Source organism: Paramisgurnus dabryanus, chromosome 9 (genome assembly GCF_030506205.2).
Source record: "Paramisgurnus dabryanus chromosome 9, PD_genome_1.1, whole genome shotgun sequence".
Lineage (NCBI taxonomy): Eukaryota > Metazoa > Chordata > Actinopteri > Cypriniformes > Cobitidae > Paramisgurnus > Paramisgurnus dabryanus.
The window spans coordinates 12574809-12591041 of record NC_133345.1 but is presented as its reverse complement, the minus strand read 5'-3'; the positions used below and the strand labels follow the sequence as shown (position 1 = coordinate 12591041).

Here is a 16233-nt window from a genome sequence, read left to right as displayed (position 1 = left end):
AACACACCCAGTGCTTTGCTGTCATCAGGATTAAACATGTTACCCCTCGAACCCTCCCTCCCAACAGAGCCTCCCCACAAAACAAACCCCAATTTAACCCCTGAACATATATACTATATATTCATTATTTATTAACACATCTGCATATGCGCTGGCAAAAAGTTAGACTCTTTTGACTCCACACAGAAACAGCAATGCATGACATAAGGAACATCCTGGACTGGTTCTGTTTTTTCGCTCTTCTTTATTCTTTTTTTTATGTATTATAGAAGTATCGGATCGGGACTCTGTATCGGCAGATACTCAAAATCAATTAACTCGGACTCGGAGGCAAAAAAACCTGATCGGGACATCCCTAGTCAAGACCTTAAAACAGACTTCATGGTCATCACATCATAGCACCTGTCATATTTATAATATCTAGAGCTTAATGTCTCAAAGGTTTTTATCCTGTCTGTAGGTTTTTGCAAATATTTATACCTGTTCATTTTACATGCATAAATACAAAATACAATGAAGGCATACTATAGCTTCAATAGTCTATAAAATTAATAACTCAATTATAAAGAAGATTCTGTCTTATCAAGACTCAATCTGTTGTTATCTTTTGGGCATTTTCACTTTAACATTATTAACTTTAAATTGCTCATATTTTAAAACTGCGGCAAGCATTTAGTTAAAAGCTATAGTGAGAGGCAAATTTCTGTACATTTTTATAATCAAAAAACAATATAAACTGAAAAACATGTATACCGTGAAATATACTGTTCCGTGAAATAAAATGACTCATTCCGTGAAATAGATTTTTGGTCATTCCACCCACCCCTAGGTGATTGGTTCATGTCTAAGATGGGATGTGTCTATCAACATTGACTGAAGTTTGCTTACACTTTTACATGACACCCTTAAAGGTGTGATCTTTGAAAATCAAATGTGCTCTCGGTGGGAAGTCCACTGTGAATCGTAAAGAGTTGGTTATCCCGACATTCATGGTACATCCATGTTGTGTTCTTTGGTGAGGAGCTATCTTTATTCAGAAAATTGGCCTTACAAAAGATTCTACAATTCTGATTTGAATATGCAAGTCCTTAGTCGAGGACACCCCTTACATGTATGATGGAAAAAATGCTTGCTTGGATTGCATTTACCATAGGCCATGTGCTTCTACTGTCCAGTTATTTATTTCATATCTCATGTCAAGTTAACACACAATATTGTTACCTTCAATGTAGGTCTAGTTACACTAGTTCACTGTTTACATGTATTTAAATGTGCCACCCCTCTCTGAGTCTGTGAGTGGCCTGCACCGAAAGGTTCGAAGCCCTATTGTTTTTGCTCGAATTTATTTATTTATTTTTTAACATTTTTGGACATTTTGGGTGCCTTAACATACTCGAAAACTCTTGAAATTTGGCACAGACGTCAGAGTCATCCGTCATCGCAGAAAACCAAAGGCTGGAACACGGGCGTGGCACTGGGGCTCTGTAGCGCCCCCTGTAATGCAAAAAAAAAAAACCCATTGATGCACAGATCGGGCAAAAATGTACGCACATGTACGAGAATTGGTATGCTTATAGATCTCATCGACCCGAACAACTTTTGCCCTCTAACATTTAAGCTCCGCCCAACAGGAAGTCGGATATTTTTGATTGTTTAAAAAATGCATGCGGTGAACTTTTAAATACTCCTCCTAGGGGATTCATGTGAATGACACCAAACGTGGTGATCACGATGTCGAGACATTGTACTTGCTAAATTGCGAAGGGATTTTTGATGTCTCGAACGGTTCTGCCATGGCATGGCGACAAAGTTGTGGCGAAATCAGAGAAACAGGAAGTGTCTAAGGCAAAAAATGTCTTATTGTGATGTCAAGCGGGGCGTTTGTTCATCTGAAGATTCCGATCGCATCGATGTGCCTATTGTGAGTCTCAGGTATAGCGCCACCACCAGGGGCCAGGAAGTGTGTCAGTCATGAACTTTTAAATACTTCTCCTAGGTAATTCATACGATTGACACCAAACGTGGTGAACATGATGCTGAGACATTGGACTTGCTAAATTGCGAAGGGATTTTTGATATCTCGAACGGTGTTGCCATGGCAAGGCGACAAATTTATGGCGAATTCAGAGAAATAGGAAGTGCCTAATTTCTAAAGCAAAAAATGTCTTCTAGGGATGAAACGCAGTGTGTATGTTCGGCCAAGGATTCCGATCGCAACGATGTGCCTATTGTGAGTCTCGGGTATAGCGCCACCAACAGGCACCAGGAAGTGTGTCAGTCAAAAAAGGTGGATTTTTTAACAGTTGCCTGTGGTGAACTTTTAAATACTCCTCCTAGGACTTTCATGCGATTGACACCAAAAGTGATCAACATGATGCTGAGACATTGTAGATGATGAATTGATATCTCGAACGCTGTTCCCATGGCAACACGTCAAACTTTACTTTCATTTTCAGGCATATTTAAGCTCTTGGCATGCTTTTGGGGTGCCTTAACATGCTCAAAAACAACGGAAATTTGGCACAGACTTCAAAGTTGTCGGCCATTAGGACCGGGCAAAGGCTAGAACATGGGCATGGCAGGGGAGCTCTGTAGCGCCCCCTGTAATGCAAAAACAAACACTGGTACACAGATCGAGCAAACATGTACGCACATGTAGGAGAGTTGGTACGCATATAGATCTCATCAACCCAAACAACTTTCGCACTCAAACCTATTAGTCCCGCCCAATAGGAAGTTGACCATTTTGGATTGTTTATAAAATGCATGCGGTGAACTTTTAAATACTCCTCCTAGGGGATTCATGCGAATGACACCAAATGTGGTGATCATGATGTCGAGACATTGTACTTGCTAAATTGCGAAGGGATTTTTGATATCTCGAACGGTTCTGCCATGGTGAGGCGACAAATTTATGGCGAATTCAGAGAAACAGGAAGTGTCTAATATCTAAGGCAAAAAATATCTTATTGTGATGACACGCGGGGTGTTTGATCGTCTGAAGATTCTGATCGCATTGATGTGCCTATGGTGACTCCCGGGTATAGCGCCACCACCAGGCGCCAGGAAGTGTGTCAGTCACAAAGCTGGATTTTTTTGACAGTTCCATGCTATGTTCTTTTAAATACTCCTTCTTGAAAAATCATGCAATTGACACCAAAAGTGGTCAACGTGATGCTGAGACATTGTAGATGATAAATTGTGAAGGGATTTTTGATATCTCGAATGCTGTTCCCATGGCAACGCGTCAAACTTTACTTTTATTTTAAAGGCATGTTTAAGCCTTACAGTTGCATGCAGTGAACTTTTAAATACTCCTCCTAGAATATTTATGCGATTTGACTCCAGAAAAACACAAAAGCACAAAAAGGTCAAACATAGGCGTGTCTCTTAAGTGGCTCACTAGAGCCCCCGTTAGTCTAAAATGTGGGGTTTCTTTTATATATATATTTATTTATTATAATGTAATATATATAAATAACAATATATATAAAATATATAAAAAGTCAATTTTAGTTATGTAGCGTTTTAAAAAAATTTCATCATACCAATGCAGCTTCAAATAAAATAGAAACAAGAAAACAGAGAAAGAACATCAAAGCATGGCAGTTTAAAGGCGCTGTATGTAATTTACAGCGGCCTCTAGCGGCGATGTTTCAGATTGCAACCAATAAGTTTACAAGCGCGTGCTCGAACTCATGAGCGACGGCTAGACTGAGATGTAACACACTAGAGAAAGCATCACACAACATGCTGGAAACTCAGGTAAACTCCCACTGCAACATTTAATTGACTGCATTTAGCCTATGTAATGTGGTATTAAGTAGGTAAATTTACGGTAAGATAACGAAAACGATTAGTGAACTACACTGAACAATTAACAGTAAAGCCCGGTATATACTGTGCTATTTTTAATAGTACTTTAGGGTTGTTGCTTGCCACACTGTGCGATCAATATCGTAGTTAAGTCCATGTCACACTGTATCCATCAATGTCAGACTGTACGAGTTTAAAGACTTTTAAAAAGCGGACGCACGCAAATAAACGCGTCCGCAGTTTTACGTCATCGATCGACCACGGCTGGGCAAACACGCTAAAGCGAAGGCTAGCAAACCGAAACAACATCTAAAAAACTAAAGCACATAATCGAAATTTATTTGACATGCTTTGTAGTAATGTTAGCTTACCTGTCCAAAGGGATGAAAGCCAACTCCGGATCCGTTTTTATACCCAAAACAAAGCAGAGGATTCTCCATAATTCAAATGCCCTGCCAATGTTAATCCGTGTTTTTGTCCTAAGTTGATCCGATTCACGTTTGGCCTTATACGAGCTTCAGCAGATAACTTTTTTTCTTCACAATATGTGGAGTTTGTGTTGGAGTCTGTGTTATGGTCGTTTCAGTCTGTTATCAGACAGTGTCGTCGCTGTTGGGTAGACGAGGCGAGAGGCTCGGGAGCGCGCATACAGGTGACGTCACTGGATTTCGCGCCAAATCCGGCCCGGTACTTTCACATAAAAATTATAATAGTTTTTTTCAGAGGTAATAGCAAAACCCGCAAAGTGGATCATTTTAATGTGAGATTACAACCCCTTCACACAAAGGCAATTGAAAAGGGATTAGTTTAAGTAGGAACACTGCAGACAGCTCCTTTAATAGACTAGGATGGAGTATTTGGTTCTACATTTAGTCATTTCTTATTAAGTAATTTTATAAATAGTAGGCTACTCCATTCCTTGACATATTATTATGGTCTATGATGGAGCACATGGATGTATTCCTTATTGTTAGTAGAACAGTGTAGCATATAATTCCAATTCAAAGCTATATTCTATTTAACGTATTTACTAAACAAGTTACTGTAAGTAGGTCTACTATCACAGAAAAATCAAACAACAACAGAAGTAACAAAATTATGTTTATGAATGAAGCTATTAATGAGAGCAGTTTTACTGTAATGTATAAACGAAAGTTTTAAGTAAAAACAAGCAGCAGTCTTCTAGTAAGCAAGACTACAGGCAGGCTACGGTCAAGTGGTTGAGAAAAGTCCTGGCGTTATATTGAACCAATCAGAAAAGAGAAAACAATGAGTCATCAGGAGCCTCATTTCATAACCCCACCTTCCCACCCGCGCTTGCAAACTCAAATCAGTGGGAGAATAGTGACAAAACTGCAAGCGCAGAGGGACCAGTAGATATCGGGTTATTTCAGGAAATAGTTTTCCCTCCGTATGCAACAAGTCATTTACAACTGGCTTATTTTACACACAGAGACAGATTTTGCGTGATTAATTCATATTTGCCGTTCATGCAACTGTGTTTTTGATTGCACACCACTGTTTGCAGACTTGCAATGGTTTTGGCAGTATTTCAGCGCAAAAACTGTGCCAAAAGTGTAAGCGTGGAAAAACTGAGGTCAGATGCATACAGTTCATACTTATTTGCGTAAATATGAAGTTTCAGTTTTACAAGACATGAATTACAATTACGATTAACAGTAGAATGTTGCAAAACTTGTTTTCTTACGCTTACAACTTGATTTACACCTTTACAAAACTGTTTTTGCACATGCAAATTTATTTTATGCTTGCAATGTCAAGTACATTCTTACAAATTTTATTCTGTGCATGCAAATCTTTTAAATCCGTATTTAACAGGGAATTGATAAACATTTACATAAACAAAGTGATAGCGGTTGGTTAGATGCAATCTAAACCAGGCTAACACCTGACCACTGATACCAACAGAGTTTTCTAGTCTATTGAGTAAGATTGTGTGATCTATTGTGTCAAAGGCTTGCACTTAGGTCTAGTAATATAAGAATTGAGATTTCGCCACAATTTAAGGGGTGTAATTTGTAACTCTAAGCAGTGCTGTCTCTGTGCTATGGTGGGGCCTGAATCCTGATTGGAACTTTTCATATGTACTATTATTCACTCAGAAGGTGCATAGCTGGCTTTTCATTGCTTTTTCTAATATTTTAGGAAGAAAATGGGAGATTTGAGATTGGGATTAAATTATTAAGATTTCCCTGTTTGAGGTGTGGCTTTTTTATGAGCAGTCTTATAACTGCCAGTTTGAAAGCTTTTGAAACGTATCCTAGTTCTAGCGTTAGTTAGAGATATTTAGTACTGGTTCTGACAGAGAATACCTCTAAGTAATTTTGTGGGAACAGGGTCTAATATAAACAATGATGATTTGGATGGTTTTAGGGGTTTAAGGGTTGCGGTATGATGGTCATACCATGGTGCTGGCGTTTTTTCCTTGATTCTCTTTGATCTAATGAAAGCAACAAGTTCCAACGTGCTAGAACAGAGGTTATTCGGGTTTCTATTACAGTATCAAGATCCTCACGGTTATCTGCTACATGTTTCATTTGGGACAGGTCTGGGAGAGTACTAATTAAGCTTTCTTATGGCGCTTTTCCATTGCATAGTACCCCACGGTTTAGTTTAGTTTGGGTCGGGTCAGCTTACTTTTGGGAGCTTTTCCATTGGGTGCAGTACGTAGTACCAGATCCTTTTTTTCGTACCACCTCGGTTGGGGTTCCAAGCGACCCGAGCTGATACCAAACGTGACGCGAAAACACTGTAGATCACTGATTGGTCTGAGAGAATCGTCACGTCATCGCTATAATGTAAATATTAGCTTTAGCTTACTGCTAGCTTGCGCTGTCTCAAGCAAACATGTTGTTATCTGTGTTCTGCTATAAGTTTCCAAACACCCTTTTAGCGATGAAAAACATCCGCAGGTTGAGAATCCGGGACACCATTACAGTTTTTTCCAGACTTGCAGTTTGTGGCGGCACATTCGCGACGTGCACGTCCGCATTATACTGTATATGCTTAAATGCAACTTGAATGAGGCTCAGCGGAGCGCCGTCGACTGACGCCACGGGTCGGGTGTTTGAACAGAAACTGTCATGTGAGACAGAGGTAGGGATAAACGCGATGAGCAAACATCTATTTGTGGTGGCCAATTTTAATTTTGTGGCAGACTGAGAAATAAATGAATGTATGGGAATGTACAACAACAGCTCTCACGTGTATGATGTCACAGCAGTAGGCAGCGTAAATATAACGACACGCCTATAATCCCTCCCACTACGAAGTGATACTAAACTCGATGGAAAAGCTAACCACGCCAAAGTGAGGTGAGCTGACCTGACCCAAACTAAACTAAACCGTGGGGTACTATGCAATGGAAAAGCGCCATTAGTAGTGGAAATTATTGTTTTGCCTAATTGTAGCTTGGTGTGGACCGAGCGATCCTATCTAGAAGTAGTCTAAAACCTGTTTTAATTGAGAACATCCATAAACACTAGTCCTAACATATCTTTTGGGTTATCAATGTGGATATTAAAGTCACCAAACAATAAGAGCTTTGTCAACAGTGACTACTAGCTCAGACAGGAAATCTGCAATTTCTGTAGATAGTAGTTAGGATGAAAGAGGTCTTGTGGGGTGGATTCATTTTAACTAATGTAATTGTCCGTTTTAAGCCAGGTTTTTATCAAGCAGAGTGCATTTAAGTTTAGGTCTGTAATTATTTCATTGATAATAGGTTCTTTAATGGTAAGTGATCTAATGTTAAGAAGGACAAATTTTAACATTTGATTTTCGTCTGTTGATGTATTGTTTTCTACTTTTATATTAACAAGATTTGTATGAGTGCTCTGTGCTCTGTATTGGTTTGAAAGAGGAACAGACACAGTCGAAATGATGATGTTACTTTAGTAATATAAACTCTGTGTGCTGGTATATGTGTGTTCTTAACATGTCAAGGCAGCTAACAGACGGACTGTTAAGCTGATCTGTCTGTTTCCTGACCTGGGCCCTGGATAGTCAGGAATACAGCAACTCCTTCCTGGGACGGATGTAGGCCATCTCTCTTTAGCAGGACAGGTCTCCTCCAGAAATGCTTCCAATTGTCTATTATCCTGTGGGCACCACCTTGACATCCAGCTGTGAAGTAACACTAATCTACTATACGTCTCATCACCCGTAGGCGGGGAGGGGACAAGAGCATATTACTTTGTCTGACATTGTTTTTCAATTTCATACACTTCTTTAATATTTTAGAGTCTGGTGTCAATAGTGCCGATGTAAATAACAATCTTAGAGACCTTGTGCTTAGCATTGCCTGCACTTTAAGTTTGGATCTAATGTCAGACACTCTGGCTCCTGGTGCCTTTATTTACACATTCCTAAGAATAGAATCACCTATAACAAGGGCACTTTTAACAGGTGTCTCAGCTGGTGTACAACTGAGGGGGGAGAATTTATTCGCAGTGTCAAAATCTCTGCTGATATAATGGTCAGGCGTCCCAACACTTTTGTCCATATAGTGTATATGCATATAAAATAGTTCAATGTTGGTGTGGCATGCTGAGCCATTAACAGAGCTACAAATCTTGTTCAACATTTATAATTTAAGGGTGAAATATAAGCCTTCATAATATATACTGTAGGTTTTTCTTTATTTATTTGTCAGCAGTTGTTTTGCTGAATTTAATAGTAGTACATCTTGAACTTTAAACTAATAATTCACAAAAGATCTCTCACTTCCGCTCACTCTGCATGCTAACCTGCTCTAACACCAGGAGGATGAGGAGGGCAGCTGGGCCCAGGTCTGAACCATTTCACCACACACATGAACATTCTCTCAACAATCTCTTTCTTTAGTAAACATAACGTTTCTTCTTGTGTATTTGATCTTTGATAATGTTATTTGCTGCACATTTTTTTAACTACATTTTTATCACACCAACTGATATTATTTGTGTTTATTACATGTATATTTAGTCAATCAGCAGGTGCTTGAGAAAGTTAAACATTTCATGCTATTGAATCATACAAGAGCCAGAGTAATATCCATATTGGTTAAAGATCAAGTATGAGAATTCCCCTGGTTTTCACTTCTTTGATGTAATCCCAGAAAAACCTACTTTGTTGCCCTGAAGTGTCTGAACAGCTTTTCCAAATGTGAAACTCTCTTATTATATTTCAGATTCATGTTGGGTATCCAGCTGTATGAGGCCACATCTGTTTTATGTGCGTATGTATGTTGTGTTTGTGCTCAGACTCTAGCCTATGGTGACATGAACCACGAGTGGATCGGTAATGACTGGCTGCCAAGTCTCGGATTGCCTCAGTATCGCAGTTACTTCATGGAGTCACTGGTAGACGCCCGTATGCTGGATCATCTGACCAAGAAAGACCTCCGTGGTCAGCTCAAAATGGTGGACAGTTTACACAGGTCAGTCATGTTCAACTGTTTAATTCAATTTATTTGTTGATCTTGTTAATTGTTTCAAAGCAGCTTTACATGAACAGATGTAGGGGAAAACACACAATAATCTATAGATAATATAAGAAGAAGAATACAGCAGCTAAGAATAAACCATACAAGCGAGCGTAGTAATAATGTAACGTATACAGTAAAGTGCTAAGTTAAGCCAATGTTGGCTAACTCGGGAAGAAAAACCCTGTGGGAAAACTCCTAGAAGGACAAAAACCCTGAGATATATATATATATTAGGAATGCCACAATTCTCAATACATTATTGAACCGTTCGGTTCGACCCCCACGTCCAATACGCGCATGTGAATTGCGTTTTTTCGGTTTATCCATCCAAATCTCTCAGTTTTATATTCCCTGCACTTTTGTTAATGTGAGCATCCGCGTGATCTGCACGCTTATAAACGCCACAGCGAGTTGATATCCAGTCACTGTGCGCTAGCTGCTTTAACTCTGCTTGAACTCTGCTTGCAATGCTGGTGTCAGATTTCATTCGCGTGCACACACCCAACAGAAGTACGACAACAAAAAGAAACAGCACGAATGTCTTTTAAATCTGAGGTGTGGATTAATTATTTGCGCGTGTAGATTACATACAACATCAATGTAAAGATGCAAATTCGCGTGGGGCAATGGGAATGACGCAAATTGGGCTTGTTAATGAATAAAGAGAACTGTAATTAAAACCAGTATTTTTTATTCTGAACATCTCACTGTTCCTGTTACCTAAGCATAGAATAATTAAAAACAATTTAATAGGCCAAGGCATCAGAACCGAAACCGAACCGAAAACCGTGGACAAGAACTGAAATATGTATTGAACCGTGAACTAAGAGTATTGCTGCATCACTAATATATATATATATATATATATATATATATATATATATATATATATATATATATATATATATATAAACACGATAGGGATAGGAAACAGGTAAGCGGATTAAAGTGGTTCAGTGGTTGTTGGTCGCATATCGGCTGGGCATCACGTTGAAGGACAGCCAGTAGATCAGTGGTGTGATGACCTGCACAGCAGCAAGAACTGGGTCTGTTTGTCTCATTGTCCTCGGGGTCGAGGATGAGACAGCGAGAGAAAACAGAATCCTATTTAGCGTAGGGGCCGTTCGCATGTAATGCAAGTGTCATACAATATTGTGGCTTAAAATCCGCTTGGTTCCAGACAGGCTACCTATTGCGGCATAAGTATATTTCCCAGATGAGTTATGTGAATGCTTTGTTCTGGACAAACTAGCTATTGTAGGATAGGTACTGTGACATTTTATAGTCTTGGAAATAATTGAATCAGCAAAAAAAAATTTATTTCTTTGGCGCTGCTCCCCAGCAGGCGCTGCTGCCCAGCAGCTCTAGGAACATTATGCAGAAATACTTTAATCTTTAAGCCCATGTGAGCAAACTAACAGTGATTGTGACGATCAACAAGAAAATCCATATAGTGTTTTTGAGTCTTAAAGTGTAAGTTGTATAAAGCCGAAGACGTAAAAGTGCAAAAAACTGTGATTTTTACCTGACTCTGTTATGCTCCTGGGCTATTGTCATGGACCCTCTGTAAGCTGAAGCTCATTGTATATGTGTGATGTTTTTCCCTATAGGAACAGCTTTCAGTGTGGTGTCATGTGCTTAAGAAGACTGAACTACGACAGAAAGGAACTTGAACATAGGCGTGATGAATCTCAGATTGAAGTCAAAGGTGAGCATGTCAAAAATACATGATTTGGTGTGTGAAAGGGAATTTCATTCGATTTGAAGTGGAAGGCTTAAAAGTTTTAATGACTCCACTAAGTGTCATGTCAGAATAAAACATGTAACGTACCGTAAAACTTCAAATAATAGCCGGGTCCCAAATAGACGCCTGTCTCTTTTAGACGCCTGGTGTGACGATAGGTTTGGGTAAATAAACGCCTGTCTCAAATAAAGGCCTGGTCTGTTTTTTAGTTTCGGGTTGTATTTAATCTTCTAAAACCCGTCAGATAGTCTGTTTAAGACAGTTCTATGGTGCAGATTACACACGCTAAAGTTTTGATTACCTGTAGATGTCACGTGACAGACGCAGTCGTTCCGTTACTCATCACTATGACAACACAACGAGCTTCGTCGCCAGGATTGAGGTGATGATGACAGTAGCGAAGAGGCAATCGGGAGTCGGGACTTTTCCCTTTGGGCCAGTAGTGTTTTGAGGCCGCTGATAATAGCCAGGCTTTCAGTCTTTTGTCATGCATGCACTCCCGCCACACATTGTATTTCTCGCGCGGAAACACTATTTATCATATTTAATATGCTGCAGCGCCAAAATGTATCTGGCCGCACTGCTCTCTCTCTCTCTATCAAGCTCGTCTTCCCTAGAGTTCTAGTCGAGCGAGCCAATACAAAAAAAAGAGAAAGAGGCTACACAATAGCCAATCAGAAAATAGCACTGTTGTATCTGGGTAAGATTTCACGCAACAACCAATAAAAAAAACATATCCTTGTTTGCTATATTTATACTGCCAATAATTTAAGACTGTTGTTATTACACAAACTAATTTGTTAAACACATTCAAATTAAAAATAAAACGTAATATGTGGTAACCTCCTGATGTCATGCTGGAACAATTAAATTAAAAGCCTGTCTCTTATAGACGCCTGTCTCTTTTAGACGCCTGGTGTGATGATAGGTTTGGGAAAATAAAAGCCCGGGCTATTATTTGAAGTTTTACGGTACGTTGATGATGAGTCATATGAGCTGATTTCATGTTTTTCTTTGTTTTTAGAGTGTTAAATGATGTCTGTGCACAAAAAAGATCTGTAGAGTTGCAAAAATTTTAGTTTTAAATCATGGCCGTAGCCAGAGTTTGAAAATTAGTGAGGTCCAGGGTGGGGTGTTAAGAGTTAACAAATGCTATCCCATGTGAAAAAAGTGCACTTAAATAGAATACACTTTTTTTAAGTACACTTAGTAAATGTACTATATTCGCGCCCTAATTTTGTGGCTAATATAACACATTTGTCTTAAGTACTTCTTAAAATTAAGAACATGTAAGTTTTGTTTTGAGACATCATTTATTTAAAAAAAAATCTAGTTTAATGTGCAAAAGAGGATGTTTTTGCCGACTGAGAATCCAAAGACCGTTACTGAGTTTTTGAAATGAGCGCATGCGTAAGAACAGACCCCCTACTTCACAGTTGCTTTCTAGGGAACGACTTCCAAAACTCGTGCACGAGTATTTGAACACGAGTGTTTGTTTAGCACTGGCATATGCTGTGTCGCATCTGTGGATTCATTATGTGAAATTATATGATAATAAACACATAAGACGTAACAGTTAGATCAGTCGACACTACTCCCATTTCAACTAGCATGTAGCAGACTGCCTTACAACTACAGTACAAGAACAACGTCAATATACCTGAATAACAGTATAACAATAATTATTCCCCAAAGAAAAAATAATGAGTGTTACCTGTCGAGAAGAATTTTTGAGAACTGCGCGTCTGTCTTGACATCTCTCTGTTCCTTCATTGCTCTCCAGCGTTGAAATGTTCTCCAATAAAGACTCTGGTTACAGTACGTTCTTCCGACAATTATCTCCTTTTCTCAGCGACTTCAAAAAAGTCTTTCTTTTGCATCCTCCTTTGCGTTTCTTCTCTACCATGGTGCAAATTCGAGGAGGAAAGCAGGATCGACAATGAAAACAAACCGAAACTAAAGACGGAGTTTCATGCGCATGCGTCGCCTGTGTAAAGTTACTGGAGCGCGCACGTCTCTCACAAGGATCGTAATTGGCAGTGATTGACAAGCCAGAGGGCCAAATCGCTGATGTGATGACAGACCGCATCAGCGATTGGCTGATGTTTTTAAGGCCCTACTTTGTGCACAGATGACGTATATTAATATTATTACTTTCAGTGCACCTAATAAATAGTATTTTATCAGTTAGTAAAAGACAGTTTCAAGTAATATTGCACAAATGTATAAAACAAAACATCCTCTTTTGTGCCTTTAAGGCCGCACTCACATTATCCAAACCAAGCAGGGAACTACACTAACCTTTTCCACTGGTGGCACTTGCGCTACTAACTTTTTCAGTTACTGGCGCAAAACATGATTTGGTCGCACAAATTAGTTATATTATATAATGGATAATAATGAACAATAATGAAACTGTATTGCATACAGATGTGCTTTTAATTTTACTTGCCATCTTTTAAACATTGCAGTGTTTCCCACAGATCTGAAATTTACTTTTGGTGGTAGCCTGTGAAAAGGGCAATCATTACCCACTGACAAAAAATGGTCTACTATACATGTGACAAAGAACTAATAATGTGTGACACAACACAATACTTTGATTTATTGAACATTAATATTAATTTCACATTATATTAAAGAAAATGCAGCTTGTGGTCGTAACAAGACCCAGTTGTGATCGCCATAGAAAGCAAAGGCACGCTAAAACTGCCCTCGAGATTTAGCACGGTAGCGATCGGGCCGTTCTCCGATCGACTCAGGTTTTACACAAAATATTAATCACTTGGGACCCGAAGTAATTAAACTAGGACCGACCTCGACGCGACTGACCATTTAAAATATAAACCCGGAACTGCACGGGTCTCGGGTATTCTGTGAAGACCTCTAATGGTAAAACTCTGCTCAAGTTCAGACACATGGAAGGATACAATGTGACACAAGCTTCCCGTTGCACCGACCCAATTCATTGAAAAAATAATCAATTCAATTTTATTTATATAGCGCTTTTCACAATTGTTAATTGTTGCAAAGCAGCTTTACATGAGTAGATGTAGAGGAGAACACTGAAAATCAATAGATAGTATAAGTAGCATATAGCGGCTAAGGATAAACCGTACAAGCGAGCGTATTAATAATGTAACGTATACTGTACTAAGTTAAGCCAAAGTTGGCTGACTCTCCCTGGGACTAAAAAAACCCCTTAGGAGAAAACCCGGTGGGAAAAAACTCCTAGAAGAACAAAAAACCCCAGGGAGAAATTAATATATATTTATATATATATAGACACGGTAGGGATAGGAAGCGGGTAAGCGGATTAAACTGGTTCAGCCGGTGGTTGTTGGTCGCGCATCGGCTGGGCATCACGTTGAAGGACAGCCAGTAGATCAGTGGTGCGATGACCTTCACAGCAGGAACTGGGTCTGTTTGTCTCATTGTCCTCGGGGTCGAGGACGAGACAAGGAGACAAAAACAGAATTCTATTAGCGTAGGGGCCATTCGCATGTAATGCAAATGTCATACATTATAGTGTTTTAATTCAGCTCGGTTCCAGACAGGCTAACTATTGCGGCAAGAGTAAATTACCCATATGAGGTATGTGAGTGCTTTGTTCTAGACAAAATAACTACTGCGGGAAAAGTACATTTACTGGACATTCTATGTGAATGCTTTGTTAAAGAAGAATGTCTTAAGTTTAGATTTAAATTGCTCGACTGTGTCTGATACTCGAACATTTTTTGGTAAATAATTCCAGAGCTTAGCGGCCACGTAGGAAAAGGATCTACCACCTTTAGACACTTTTGATATTCTAGGGATAATTAAGTAACCAGAATTTTGTGATCGCAGTTTACGTGGTGGATTGTATTCTGATAGTAGATCTTTAATATACGAGGGCGCTAGGCCATGTTAGGCTTAGTAGGTGATTAGTAATATTTTAAATTGTATGCGATATTTAACTGTTAGCTGTACAATTTAAACCAGGCTAACGCCTGACCACTGATGCCAACATAGTTTTCTAGTCTATTGAGTAGGATTATGTGATCTATTGTGTCAAAGGCTGCTCTAAGGTCTAGTAATATAAGGATTGAGATTTCACCACGATCGGATGTTAATAGGAGGTCATTTGTAACTCTAAGCAGCACTGTTTCTGTGCTATGGTAGGGCCTGAATCCTGATTGGAACTTTTCATATGTATTATTATTCGCTATGAATGTGCGTAGCTGGCTTGCCACTACTTTTTCTAATATTTTAGAAAGAAAAGCTAGATTTGAGATTGGTCTAAAGTTATTAAGATCTCCCTGGTCAAGGTTGTTCAGGTTTTCTATTTTAATATCCAGATCTTCACGGTTATCTGCTACATGTTTCATTTGAGACAGGTCTGGAAGAGTGCTAATAAAGCTATTTTTAGTGGTGGAAATGATTGTTCTGGCTAATCTGTAGCATGTTGTAGACTTAGCCGTCCTATCTAGAAGTATTGTGTATGACACAAGGCAATGGTCTGAAACGGCATCGCTCTGGGGTGATATTTCGATGTCATTAATATTGAGTCTGAGTGACAGAATTAAGTCTAATGTGTGCTTACGAGTATGCGTGGGCCCTGACACGTTTTGTTTAATACCGAGAGAATTTAGAACATAGATAAACGCACGTCCTAATGCATCTTTTGGCTTATCCTTATGGATATTAAAATCACCAACGATAAGAGCTTTATCTACAGTGACTGTAAGCTCAGATAGGAAGTCTGCTATTTCTTTAAGAAAATCTGTGTGGTGGCCCGGAGGCCTATATATGGTAGCTTAAATGAACGAAAGTTGTTTGTTGTTACGATCAGTTATTTCCATATTTAACAGTAATATTTCAAACAAATTAAATTTTAGTTCGGATTTATGGTTTACTTTGAACATTTTGTTGTATATTGTAGCTACACCACCCCCTCTCCCTTTTAGACGAGGAACGCGTTTATAATAATAATCTTGTGGTGTGGATTTGTTTAAACTGATGTAATCGTCTGCTTTAAGCCAGGTCTCTGTTAAACAGAGTGCATCTAAGTTTTGGTGAGTAATTATTTCATTAATAATAGGTTCTTTATTGGTAAGCGATCTACTGTTAAGAAGGCAGAATTTTAACATTTGAGTTTCATCTGTTAATGTATTGTGTTCTAATTTTATGTTAATAAGATTTGTAC

The 16233-nt window shown here is 38.9% G+C and overlaps 1 protein-coding gene across 13 annotated transcripts in view; it reads left to right on the top strand.

Annotated features, from left to right (window-relative positions):
* The window catches only part of ppfia1 (PTPRF interacting protein alpha 1), a 194641-nt gene that overhangs the window by 168262 nt on the left and 10146 nt on the right, over positions 1-16233 (top strand). For 10 of the 13 annotated variants that reach the window (XM_073815710.1, XM_073815709.1, XM_073815711.1 and 7 more), the window contains 3 exons: positions 8601-8627; positions 9081-9256; positions 10915-11012. In XM_073815710.1, coding sequence (XP_073671811.1) covers positions 8601-8627; positions 9081-9256; positions 10915-11012 — 301 coding nt within the window. The remainder of the gene's footprint in view (positions 1-8600; positions 8628-9080; positions 9257-10914; positions 11013-16233) is intronic. The other 3 variants (XM_065272905.2, XM_073815712.1, XM_065272906.2) reach the window with 1 other exon arrangement.